The sequence below is a fragment of the Cheilinus undulatus genome, linkage group 11, assembly GCF_018320785.1.
Source record: "Cheilinus undulatus linkage group 11, ASM1832078v1, whole genome shotgun sequence".
NCBI classification, from domain to species: domain Eukaryota; kingdom Metazoa; phylum Chordata; class Actinopteri; order Labriformes; family Labridae; genus Cheilinus; species Cheilinus undulatus.
This window is the reverse complement of record NC_054875.1, coordinates 32547956-32562140: the sequence shown is the minus strand read 5'-3', so window position 1 is coordinate 32562140 and position 14185 is coordinate 32547956. Positions and strand designations below refer to the sequence as shown.

The following is a 14185-nucleotide window of genomic DNA, read 5'->3' as shown; positions in this document are numbered from 1 at the left end:
ACCATACATTTCCATGGATTTCTTCCAGGACACAACCACATTGCAAACATTGCAGACTAAGAAACACTTCAGGACTAAATGAGAAAAAAAGGTCAGAGGTCTAATCAGGGATAGAATTATGCATAGATCTATTTTAGAAGTAGTTACACGAATAGTAGCTTGCTTAAGCTTCGATAGCTTTAGCTAAAGCTAACATTGCAAGGGTAGCTATGTAATTAATGTTAATACATAAGCCAATGTAGCTGAGTAAGCTTTAGAAATATAAGCTTTACTTAAATAATGCACCGATGTAGCTTTCATAGCTGCTTAGTGAGCTAAGCTTAAGCTACATGAGCTACTTAGCCGCATTAGCTATTTAGGTAACATATCTACGTTTCTTATATAGCTGTTTTGTGAGCTTGGATTTAGCTACTTTAGCTATATTAGCCACATTAGCTACACAGTTATGTTATCTATAACTAAGTTAGCTTTAACAAGGTGAACTCTAGAAAATTTAGATTAATCTAATTTGCTATGCAAATAATTTAGATGTGTTGCTTATGTTGCTGCTTTGTAAGCTTAGCTTTAGCTATGTTAGCTAAGTGGCTACATTATCTCTTGCTAGGTTTGCTTCAGTAGTGGGAATTTTAGTAAACGTAGTTTAATCTAGTTTAGCTATGTGGATAACTATTTGTGTAGCTTACATAGCCACTTTGAGAGCTTAGCTTTTGCTCTGTTAGCTCGGTAGCCTCATTATCTACTTAGCTAACAGAGCCATGTAACCTATGCTTAATGCATTAGAGTGTGTTCATGAAAGAAAAGCTTATTTCCTGTTGGCAGACTGCTTACTTGGCTTTATAAATGTTTTGTAGTAAGGTTTTACATGATTGATTAACAATATAATCTGGGGGGAAAAAATATGCTTAGATCGATTCTGGAAGTAGTAACAAGAATGGTGGCTTGCTTTAGCTTCATCCACTTTGGCTAACACTAAAATAGTTTACTAGCTATGTAATTAACATTTCTACATAAACCAATGCAGCTAAGTTAGCTAAAGCAATGTGAGCTTTACCAAACATAGCTAAAGCTAAAATTGCTATGTAGATATGTATCTTTGTATCTTATATAGATGCTTTGTGAGCTTAGCTTTAACTATGCTACATTAGCTATGTAATCTTACCTTTACCCTTACCCTAAGGGTTATCAATCCAATTTTATTTAGAATTTTTTAGTATGTATTTCTGTTCTGATATATATACATGTACAAATATTCACTTTGACTTTAAAAGACAAAATTGGATGCAGGGTTGTGAGAGTAGCCGCCAGAACCAGGCTTCAGCCACTGTCTTTCAAATTCTTGCATCAATTTCCAATTCTGTTTTTCTCTGCAAAAGCGAAGAAATAATGTACATATGCTTCAATTTATCCCGTATAAATATGTCTCTGCTTGTAACAGTGCTTTCTGTGTGTGAGAGAGGCTTGGCAGAGGCTCAGAGCCCGGCTGGAGTAGCCACATCTTAATGGAGTCTGGGAAACACTGGGCTTTGGAATGCTAACACTAGTGTCACTTAGCTGTCAGACACACACAGAGGGCAGCTCTTAAGATCTCAAGAGTCATCTTGGCGTGTGTGTGCAACACACGTCGGCACACATACACATCCGTTTTTAATTCATCCACACGTTCCCTCTTGAGTGTTTTGCCTCTCGCAGGCTTTGATGCCTTTGTATGCTGCTTGTGTGCCTGTGTCAATGCACTTCTCCCTGCCATGTCTTAAACTGGAATCTGCATCAGGAAGTAGCAGAAGAACTGAATTTGTGGCTTTCATTGGCGCTGAATCACATCACGCTCATCATGCACTCTTTTTTTCTTGCGTCTTTGTTTGCATAGAGTGTACCCGCTCGGAGACACAGCCAGAGAGCCATGCCCTTTAGCTTGGACCAATTTTTAGCTTTGTGTATAGCTTCTATACTATATATGTGCTGACATCATGCATTAAAGGGCCCATCCTCTCATATCTGCTTAAATCAGATGTTTGAGTAATAGAGCACAACAGTGCCTTATGGGAGGCTGTGTTTGTGTGTGAGTGTGCTGTCTCATGCATGTGCAAAAGAAGGAAGAAGAGGAAAAGAGGAGCCACTGCTCCTCCATGTGTAGATGTCACATGAATTTGTAATGTCGCTCTGTGTTACATAACTATTCGTCATGGTTTCAGGTTTGAGCATTACACAGCGATACAACTTCTCTTTGCTTCCATTAGTATCCTTCCTTGTTTTCTGTGTCTTTGGCGGGTCACAAATAGGAAGCTCCCTTGTGTGTCGCAGCCTCCCAAGGGACGGCAGAGCATCCAGCTGCTGTCAGGCCCTGGGGTTTAATGTAACACTTCTGCTGTTTGTGTTTTGGTGTACGCTTATGCATGTGAGCAAGCGCGTATTTTCTACTGTTGTGACTCCTGTCTGCTTTCCTGTCAGGATGCAAGGGATGGAGCCGTCATCCCAGAGGGACCGGGAAGGTTGTAAACACATCTGCTTCCCGCTCTGGCGCTCTTCATCCTCTTTGACACGACTGTGCTTTCTGTCATGATGTCCAACCTTTGTTCTCCTGGCCGCCCTGCCCCGTCACATCCTTGTCAAGAAGCGTCTCATCACGGCCTTCTTCCAACATTGACTGTCACTTCTTCTACATCGCATTCTCAGATTTTTTTTTTAACCTTCCCTGTATCACCTACTCCCATTGTTTCCCCTGTTCCCATTCTATGTTGTATTTCCATATTTGCCTTTGCCTGTGACCTCCACCCACTCCATCCGTTCCAGCATATTTATTTCATGTCTAGCCTCTGGTTTTCATTATGTTATGATTGCTCCATCCTGTTCTGGTTACTGAGAGATGTTGTGTTTCAAAACTATGTGCTGATGCTGTGCAGAAGACCTGCTGACGGCGCTTCACTCGTGCAAAGTCAACTCGCTTTCACAGCTCATTTCACTCAGCTTCATTCATTATCATTGTGTCTCACCCAACCTCTGACTCCACAAACATTGTTATATCCTCCCACACTTTTCACCTAATGACCTCACCTTATCATCTGACCGCTTCATGTGACTGTGGTCTTGTGAGCGGGGTGCAGCTTTGGTGAGATGTAGTCATGCTGGTCTGAGCTCATTTTGATCAAATAGACACATTTTTTCTCTATGTATCAATTTGATAGAGTCAGGGGAAAGAATTTCACTCACAGAACTGCTTACTGTGTGCAGTCATACCTCAGATTCCTGCAGCCAATATGCTGCGCAGCATTTATTAATGATACACTTCTGGTCCCCATTACACACTGACAGCCGGTTAATCACTGAGAGATGTTGCTGTCTTAAACTATGCGCTGATATTCAGCAAAATCCTGCAGACAGTGCAGCCTGACGAGGCCAAGACATAATTCAAACTGTGTTTGCTGTCCTAAATCTGTAGTAGAGATAAAAGGGGAAGTAAATGTGATGTAGCTCTTTTAAAATTCCTCTTTGAAGCTCATTATTTTCAGGTGGAAGTGATATTATTCAACTGGAAGTGATATTATTCAACTGGAAGAGATATTATTAGAAAGTGGAAGCATTTAGGAACAACAGAAACTCAGCCATGAAGGGGAAACATCACAGAGCTGGGTTAACGACTGCTAAAGGCTTATTTATTCTCTACATTTGAACCACATATGGATAAAGGACGGATCTTTTTTTTCATACTCTGCGTTCATTTTATGTTTTTTTGTCTGTTTTCTCAAAGCTTATGGATTAGGACCAAATGTTGCAATATAGCCACCAATTGTGGGGGCAGTGTTGAGCAATGCACCCAAAGGTTTCAACCCAGAGTAGCAAAACACAGTGATGAAGAAATATTTGGGAGAAAAGGCGCAACTAAATTGAGATTTGTGAGGACATACAGTATCAACGAATATCAAGTAAGTTTTTAGGAAATACAAACATATGAATGCTGTTAGCTCACCTAGGCTAAAAGACAGATAACTACAAGAGCACAGCCGAGCAGGGGATGGACCATTCTTTCTTCAGTCTGTGGGAGAAAAAAAGTAGCTCCATGGAAGACAGCTCCCCCTAATGGAGTATTTTTCAGTGTTCTGTCCCGCATAACAGATACAGGTAAGTATGAGGACAATGATGGTTGTAAAGTTCAAAACACACACATCTGTTTTCATGCTTGCATAGAGCATAAATGAGCCTGGAGTATGGTACGCCAAACCACCAATGCTCTACTGCTAAAGAGTTCCCACTGCCGTGTCAAAGACTGTGCTGCAGGATCTTCATGGTATGGTTTCCATGGCTGAGCAGAAAGTCCAACGGCAATCGTCGAATGGAGTGTTGTAAAGCACACTGACACTGGACTGTGGAGCCGTCAGATATGCAAGTCTGGGTTTGGTGGATGCTGAGAGAACGTTACCTGCCTGACAGCACTGTTCCAGCTGTGAAGTTTGGTGGAGGAGAGATAAAAGTGTGAGGCTGTTCCCCTTATCTCCAGTGAAGGGCAATCTTTAATGTTTCATCAAGAGATTTTGGGCAATGCTATGCTTATGACTTTGTGGCAACACTTTGGGGAAAGCCCTTTTCTATTCCAACATGATTGTGCCCCAGTGCACATAGAAGGAACTATAAAGACATGAATGAAAAGTTTGGTGCGGAAGAACTTGACTAGCCTGCACAGAGCCCTGACCTCAACCCCATTGTGCATCTTTGGGATGAACTGGAATGGAGATTGTGAGCCAAGCCTTCTTGTCCAACATCAGCACATAATCTCATAAATGCTCTACTGAATGAATGGGCACAAATTCCTACAGAAACACTCCAAAATCTTGTGGAAAGAAGAGTGGAGGCTGTTATAGCTGCAAAAGGGGGTTTGGCTCTAGATTGTGAAGATTTACAGGGAGGAGGGGAAAACCCAAAACAAAATGGTATAAGACAACAACCAATAAGCTCCCATTCTGAAGAAGACTGAGAAAAGAGGAAACTAAACCACTGCTGCCATGCAACTGATTAGAAACTTGAACTCTTAAGGAGACTGAGAAATCTATCCTAAATGAAACAAAAAGGCCACCATACTAGTGTTGAAAGAGATCCAGAAAGGCTGGGTTACTGGCATCCAGCACTAATAAACTTCAACCTCAGAGCAACTGGTGAATCTCAGAGAATTTCCACAGAAAAGTTTCAGACATGCTTAAGCCAAGTCTCACCAACCACACAAGTAAACACATCATACATCTGATGGTAAGATAATGAGTCAGGACCAAGTGTTGCAACTCAAGACTATGTATAAACTTACCACACCTGGACTCCATCAGGGCCAATCAGCCACACACATACCTGGCACTGCACTGTCAGTGAGTGCCTAGAGTGATTTCCCTCATACTCAGCTTGTGTGTATTACTGGCTCTGCTGTCATCTTCTTCTTGACGTTACTCCACAGATTCTCTGAGGGATTCAGATCAGGCCAGTTGGCGGGTAAATCAAGCTCAGTACTACCATGGTCAGCAAACCAGTTAATCTTGGTTCTGTGTGCAGGAGCCAAGTCCTGCTGGGAAAGGAAACCAGCAGCTTCCTAAAGTTTGTCAGCAAGAGAAAGGATGAAATGCTCTAAAATCTCCTGACTGTGTTGACACTCTGCTTTATTAAAACACAGTGGAACAACACCAGCAGAGGACTTGGCGTGAAGTTTTTGATTTTCAAAAAAACACAAGCCTTAAAATATCTAATTTTATGTGAGATGAATCTAGGATATCTGAAATTTTTTTACAAAAATAAGTAAAGAACAGACTCCTCTACAGTATTCAGATTTTTTTTTAAAAATGTTGAACCCACTGACAGATGTTTAGGGTGACAAATTGCAATGATTTATGATGCCTGACACCAGCAATATGAATGAAAGTGTCAGAATTTGGAGATGTCAATGAAAGCCTGCTAGATCACCATCCATCATGACATACAATCTCCTTTAATCCCCATTCAGATACTTGGTTTGAACTTCAGCTGATCATTTTTACTGTGTTCATACCCAAAGGCATTGGTTTGTGATTTGATTTCATGAGCGTCATTTTTGTCTTTTTTCTTTTTTTTTTTCTTTTTTTCCCTCTTTTGACTAATTGGTTTAGTCTTCTTTTCATTTTTCATATTTTTTCTTCAATTTTTTTTTTTAAATTTTTCATTATTTTTTTAGTCTTTTCTTGTCTTTTTTAATTTTAGTCGTCATTGTTTTTTAGCTTTTTTTCCCATTTTTTTCTTCATTTACTTCATTATTTTCCATCTTTCTTTCATCTTTTTAAAAAATCTTTACATCTTTTTTTAAAATCCTTTTTCCTTTTTTTTGTCCAGCTGAATGGGTGTCCATAATAAAGTGGGTGATGAGATTATATCTTTCAAGGAGTTCCCGCTTCTTGCCTCGTTGGTTCCTCTGGATCATTGCTGTGAACAGCCTGCTGCTTTGGACCTACTTGATGTCAATGGCTGAAAATATCAGTCCGACATCTGTTATCATTTTTATAAAAGTGTATCTCAGAGCTGCTGAACATAATATAATTACCAATATCGGACCTCCATTTCAGTCATTATAGTTGTTCAAGTTAATAATGATCCATCTGCTAAAATTATGTTATTGTTAATACTACAAATAGTTTGACCCAGTGGCAGACTCAGGATATTTGAGGGGCAGGGGCAAAAATAGTAAAAAGGGCACCTGATATATGCAGTTGGGCACTTGTGCAACAAAAGTGGTCAAATATTTCACATAAAATAGTTTCAAAACCTGGATAAGATAAAAAAAAAAAAAAATCAATATGGTCATGTCTCATAGAACTCTGTAAAAACAGACAAGGAACTATACATTTTGCAGAGATAGACAAGGGAGGATGTTAGTGAAAATGAACTTTATACCAAAGAAGTTATATCACTTACAGTAGATGCATTTTCTCCACCACTGGACATGTGCCCTCTCAGGATTCATCCACTGAGAGGGCAGTATGGAAGGCGATTCCTCATGTATTGTCCATTTAAAAGGCATCCTTGTGGGCACTCAGTAAAATTTTGTCCGCCTGTAGGGCACTGTTGCTAACTGTTGCTGAGGGCTGTGAATAAGATTTTGTGAATAAGATTTTAAAAAAAAAGCCCAATTGGCTTTCACATGGAGTTTTTGGCAAACTCAAAGTGGGTTTTTGACTGTTTTTCACTGAGAAGAGTCTTCAGCTTTTCTACTCTGCCATTAAGCCCTCTGAGGAGGACTGCAGTGATGGTTGTCCTTTTGATATGATGTCAGCTGTGAGGCCTTCTACAGAGAGGTGTGTGCCTTTCCAAATCACTTTCAATCAGTGTCATTTACCACAGGTGGATTCCAATTAAAGTGTAGAAACATCTCCGCAGAAATCAAGTGAAATGGGAAGCACCTGAGTGAAATTCACATGTTGCAAAGGATCTGAATACTTATGCCAATGGCTGTGTCCGAAATCACTCCCTATTCACTATATAGTGAATATGCTGTTTTGTAGTGGTGTCTTAATTCTGAGTGAGCATTGTTATTCACTATATAGTGCACTCATTTTATAACACAATGCACTGTGAAAAGTAGTGAACAACCCATGGTCACCAGCTAAGCAATATTTACCATCATGCATCACAGTTGCTGCCCTCAAACATGACGGATGAACACGAGCAGCACAGGAACACAAATAAAATCTTTTTTAGTGCTGTTTTTGTTAGTTTTAACCAAAGTGTATAATCTCATGTTGAGGATTCAAAATTGAGTTATTTTGTTTCCCCTGTAAGGATTATAAGAAATGAGACCATCATGTCTATCAGTAGTTCTTAACTGGTCTGGCCTTAGTACTCACCAGTCTTTCTTACGACAGATCGCAACCCAAGTTTCCAAAAAATATTCAGAAATGCATGTTTGTTCACTTTCATATGTTGCAGTTTGGAGCATGATTGGACCAAAACACTTGATATATATATATAAAAAGAAAAAGGACAAAACTGACAAATTTTATACCCTCTTTCCCCATCATTATGAGTTAATTTTTTTTGCCAATTTTCTACTTGCGAAATGACTTCATTATCATAGAAAAAGTAGCCATTTATTGCAAGTAGAGGAGATAAATTAGTCAAAATATAGATCAAACATTTACATTTACCCAATTTCACAGTAATAAAGGGTAAAATAAAAGATATCAATGCATGTCTAATAAGGACTTCGGGACTTTTGCCACCTTTTTTTTTTCAGACACCTAGTCGCAACCCACTGAAATCTATTCCATGACCCACTTTTGGGTCCCAACCCACCAGTTGAGAACCACTGATCTATATCTATATATAGATCAGTGGGTCAGATCTATATACAAAAATGTATTCTGTTTTGTCTAAAGACAAAACATTTTTTGTCTACTAGTATTTTTATTTTTTTGTGAAGAAATATTACATTCAGTATCACTTTTTAGCAAAACTTTACCATTTATTTCGATCCTGAGCTGTTGTTGTGAAAACCTATGAGCCATTGTTGCTAAATGTTTTAAGTGTGAGACAGTGATGATAACATCGCCTGCGGCAGGAGTAGTGTCTAAAATCAATTTTGTGTTTTGTAGCTGAGTCCACTATATAGTCCACTATATGCTGCTCACTACAGAGTGGATAAGGAGTAGGGAATGAGTGCGTGGTTTCCAACACAGTCAAAGTGATATTTTCATTTTATTATTTTCTATAAATTTGCAGAAACTTCAAAATGCTGTTTTCTGTTTGTCATCATGGAATACTGAGTGTAGATTAAAGACCCTGCAGTGAAAACGAATCTGTATTTAGCTTTGTTGTATGACAGGTCAGCCCTGTGATTGACTGGCGACAAGACCAGGGTGTACCCGGCCTCTTGTCCAATGACAGCTGGGATAGGCTCCAGCCCCCCCGCAACCCCAAACAGGGATTAGCGGTATAGAAAATGGATGGATGTATGACAGGTCACTGTGTTCTGAACCCCCAGGTCAAATTTCAGTCAAATAAAAAATCTATATCTTTGTAAAATTAAGCTTCAAAATTATGGATAATGAGGCAGTAAAATCTGCTCCAGGATGGTGTGGGCGTGTCTGTTGAATGAGCTGAAGCCACACCCACTCAGGAGAAATATGATCCTCTCAAATAAAAAAAATGCTACAATCTGAATTGAGGAAAGCACTCACGCTGTTATACTGTCTCTTGAACTTTTGTTGACCTTAGAAGAGACAAAGTCAGTTTTCTGGCTCAAATCTCTGTTATGGTGCTTTAAATGATCCATACTGTAGCTGATAGATTTGGAAAATTTACCTCACAATGAACAAAAAAACAACATGGGATAGGGGCCAGCCCCCCTGGACCCTGAACGGGATAAGCAATATAGAAAATGGATGGATGGATGAATAAAGACTGATTAAAACCTGATTTGAACATGTTCAACTGGTTTTCATGGGACTGAGAAAACACTGTTTTGATAGCTGTTGCCCAACCATGCTGTCTTAAAAGTATTTATATACAGTTCATGGTCACAAATAACATATTTGGAGTACTCATACTTGACACAGGACCAATAACGTTACAAAATAGACATAACAAAAGACAGTAGTGATAATTAAGGCTGAAGTGCATTTAAAGCTATTTTATACGATGCTGGAGGTCAAATTTCTTTCTTTATTTCAAGCAAAGTTTGTTTGTTTTGGTTATTAATTCCTATTAATCATGCCAAATGCTTTAGTCTGGCAGAGAACAGCGTTCTTTTGTTCTCACATTCATTGTGTGTATTGTTGACACACAATAAATGGATTAAGGCCATAGAGTTTTTATCGTCCGTGAATGAAAAAGCAAAGCACATGGGATTTCTAACCATCCAACCAGAAATGATTACATTAATAATCATCTTTATAATAACCCATCCAAGCTGCAGCATCTAATTCCCCCATCAGAGATCAGTTATTTTATGAAACTTCCTCTTCAGAACCTTTGCACTGAAAAAAGGTATCACTTCTTTATGTGAGCCCCGAAGACGCCTCCACCTCTGACTGATTCACTTTTATTTCTTTCTATCATTCCATGAAATGTGTCGTCACTGTCCCCCAGTGGCCACTTTGGGAACTGCTCTGCAACCTGGAGCAATGCGGCAGCAAGTAAACACAGCTGTCAAAGCAGAAATACATATAATTTTTAAACACGTTTACAAAAATGTAAATAGCACCATGATGACGTACAGTATTTTTTCAAAAAAGACCAGACAAGTGTCCACACAAAGGGATGTCAAGTGTGCTTGTCAGTAGAAACCCGTAGCAGCGCATTAGTCCAACATCATCCACTTTGTTTCCTTATCATTGCTCTAAACAAACAGTCTAATATCGTAGCAATGCAGTCACTTCATATAAGTTAAAACAGGGTAACATGTTGGAACATAACAATCAGGATCGGAGGAAAAAATGCCCTATAAAATAAAATCTCAAGGGAAAATATTGCCCAGATTTACAACCATAGGTGTGTCTTTGTGCTCTGTTTTTTCCTGTCCTCATCTCACTGAACTAAATACCCAGGACATCTGGAGGCACTGGGGTAGAGAGCTAATGGGAAATGACTTTTACCGGTTCAGTTAAGTTGCATCTGTGCAGATGGGATTTGATAGAGAGAGGAGGGATTCAGAGAAAGTCACATAAGCCTGATGAGAAACACTCACAAGTCTCTTTATTTAATAAAAAAATGGTAGCTTAGGCGCCACTGGTCTCCTTTTTAGTTGGCTCCCTCCTTGCCTGCGCAGTCTTTGACCTCCCCTTTTAACTCAGCTAGCTGCTCTGAATGGGCAGCCAGTGTCCCGTTCACCTGAGCTAGGTAGATGTCCGAGTGTCTCTCCAGCTCTGCCCTGATCCTCTCCAGGTGCTCGGCCAGCTCCCCCAGGTTGCTGCATTGACCCTCCACCTGGCTCACCCTGCTGTTGAAGCCCTTCACCTCCTTTTGGACTTCCATGGCAGTGCTCCTGCAGCCCTGCAGCTCCCCAGACAGCCGTCTCTTTAAGGCCCCGAGCTCCGCCTTCAACTGGGCCAACCGTCTCTCTCCGGCGCCCAAGAGGGAGGCCTGATGGCCCACGAGTTTGGTGATTCCATGCACCTGGTTGACTAGCTGATGCTCTCTCTGCTCCCAGGTAGAGTTAGCGTGGCCCACTTCACTAGCAATGAAGTTAATGGAGTCCTTGAGGCCCTTCAGAGTGCGGTTCACCGAGTTGATGTTGACCTTTAGCAGGGTGATCTCTCCCTGGACAGTGCCCTCTGCTTCCTCCTGGGTGATACGGTACAGCAGGTGGTTTAAGGTGTTGTTTAGACCAGCTAGCTGCTCTGAATGGGAGTCAAGTCTATTTGTCATCTTCTTCTCCATGCCCTCACAGTTTTCCTCGTCTTCAGGGGCGCCGACACCCCCTGCTGACGGAGTGGATGGTGAGCAGGAAGAAGTGCAAAGAAGTTCCAGATCTATTAACTGTTTATGAATGCCACCCAGGTCCCCCTCCACTCTCCTCTTCACAGACTCGATCTCTGTCTCCAGCGCTGGCACTACCTGACCCTCCAGTAGAGCCGGGGCAGTGGCATTACTCAGCTCCTCCACTGCTACAAACACTCTCTCCTCCAGGGTCTTCAGCTTGTCCTCCAGCATGGTCTTGAAGCCATCCAGACCACCAGGGAGCCCAGCCAGTCCATCGCCTCCCCCATCTGTGACATTAAAGCGGCTCTCGATGTCCACCAGGCGGGTCTCGATGTGAATGGTCTGGTCGGTGAGGGCTGCCTGGAGCTGTCGCTGAGATTCTGTCAGACCTTTCACTGACTCCTCGAGCAGCAGAACTCGATGGGACAGACTGTTCACCTGCAATGATCAATAACACATTAGTTAACTGGAATTCTGCCAACATGCCCAGTACAAGTCAACACAAAGCAAACCCGACCATCTGAGATAAGCAAGATTCTTTATTTACTAATTTTAATGCCTGAAACTGATGACATGTGGTAGGTGTAGGACTGTTAAAATAAAAAAATATGAAATTCTTCTTAAAAACCCTGCTCACACATGCAGTGTAATGCATTGTGCACAGGCATCATGAAAATTGACGTAAATCAAAAGTTCAAGGCAGTCTGGCTGCAGATGGTAGCTCTCAGACATTCCTTCTTGAGAACTGTTCTCTGAGACGCTGCCTCTGTCAGGATGGAAATACACACCAGAACTTTCAAAGTAAAATTTTGTTTATCATTTGGTTAGGTTTGGGTAAGGGTTAAAATGAGGGTTCAGGTACCAAAAGTTTTATAAAGGCAAGTAAACAGACTGCTAACAGGGATGTACGTAGCCAATGTAGCTAAAGCTCCCAAAGCTCCAGTATCTGTATGTATTAAGCTACAAAGCTAAGTCTAGCTAACTTTAGCTACCACTGAGTGGCTGGAACAGCAGAGCCTTGCATGGGTATGCATGTGAGTCTACATGCATATACCCACCTATCTACATAGCGTATCAAGCCAGCATCATTTGAGGTTAAAGAGGCCATAGCTATGAATGCAATTTATTTTTACTGTGAGCCAGTTATCAATGGCTGCCAGTGAGGTGATTAGCTCACTTGTCCACAGAGGGCCCAAAAATCATTGCAAACCAAAGTTAGCTCAAAGTTCCTGCAAGAAAATTCAACAAATCAGCAGTTTAACAACATGCAGCTCATGTTTCATTCCCATCCATGTCATACCTGTCCACAGCAGCTCTCAGTGAGAGTCAGGCCCTGGATCTGAGCCTGCAGAGTGCCCAGCTCCTCCCTCAGCCCAGTCTCTCTACCATCCAAGGACTGCTGCATCTGCTCCTGGCCGTCCATGTGCTCCCTGTGGCATTGCTTCTGCACCTCCCCTATCTTGAAATCACAGTGGTTTTCCAGACTGGTCAAACGCCGCTCAAAACCATCCAAGATCTCAGCCCGTACATCTGCCAGTTTAGCATCAAGGATCTCATCTATTTGAGGGGTGGAGCCAGGGCCTGGGATGGGCCGACCTCTTGCTCCGTCTAACAGTTTTTTCAGCTGACCATCGTGACCCAGAACCATCCCCTTAAGAGACACAGGAGAGAAAGACAAAAGAGAAGGAGTGAGAACCAAGGTTTGATTGATTGTTGTAATGTTTTTGAACAGGAATCTTAGTCTAGTACCTGAATCTCCTCTAAGATGTGAGTTTTTGCTCGCAGCTCATCCCTCACTTCTGTAACTCTTCCTGCTAAGTCTCCAAAACCAGTGAACCTCTCGCCTCCTTCCAGTCCATCAGGAGTCCCGTCTGGGATCACCCCAAATCCCACTGTAGAGTCAGACACTCGAGGACCACTGGGTATCAAAGACACAAGGATTTTGTTGGTGTCTTCCCGCAGGGACGTGCGGAGTCGCTCCTCTAGGCCAGCAACTACCCCGTTAAGAGTGTCCAAACCCTGGGTGAGGCGACGTAGGTCATCCTCCATGCGGTCCAGGCGTTCTCCAGTTACCCCTGAAATCCCAAATTTATTCCCTGTATTTTCAAGGATGGAAAGGCAACATGTTGACTCAGATGCACGCAGATGAGCAGTAATCTTTACATTAATTGGTTTGTTCAGTAGCACTTTATTTAAGTGTGCCTAATTACCTAGTAATTTTATAGTAATGAACCTGTAATTTTAATAGTAATTAGCACAATTATTTAGAAGCCGCATCCAGGTACCAGAAATATTTAAGAGACTTTTCGGGGTGTTTTCTAAATGCTATTTCCTTCCAGTGGGCCAGATAGATGTCAGCATATGACTGAGCATATTTCTGGCCCATTTCACAGCTGCACAGCTGGAGATAGTGTTGGTTGTTAGTCGTTACGGGTAACTAGGGTAATTGGCATTCGGAACTGGATGGGTTTGGGTGTTGAAAAGTTGGACAGCAGCAAGGCCAAGCGGAGTTTCTAGAGTTAATCTATGTCTACAGATAAGAGGAAGGTATGACTGGGTACTTGAAGGTTTTATTTTAATTCATTAACAAAATCCTATGTGTCCTTGATGTAGCTGGGGTGGAGTTTGGATAGTGGATTGATGAAATGGTCCATGTATTCTGTAGGATACTGAAACTCAGTCACTGACAATGGGCAATACCCCAACAGAAGAGGGGACCATCAACATCCCAGCAGGCTTGTGAATTTTGGGGAGTAGATAGAAGAGG

At 41.5% G+C, this 14185-nt stretch overlaps 1 protein-coding gene across 1 annotated transcript in view; it reads right to left on the bottom strand.

Annotated features, from left to right (window-relative positions):
- Nucleotides 1–9105: 9105 nt before the first annotated feature.
- The window catches only part of LOC121517139 (EMILIN-3), a 30899-nt gene continuing 25819 nt past the window's right edge, over nt 9106–14185 (bottom strand). Inside the window, exons 4-6 of the mRNA XM_041798680.1 lie at nt 13168–13514; nt 12719–13069; nt 9106–11856 (exon numbers count right to left, since the gene is read on the bottom strand). Of these exons, the coding sequence (XP_041654614.1) occupies nt 10738–11856; nt 12719–13069; nt 13168–13514 (1817 nt within the window). The 3' untranslated portion in view covers nt 9106–10737. The remainder of the gene's footprint in view (nt 11857–12718; nt 13070–13167; nt 13515–14185) is intronic.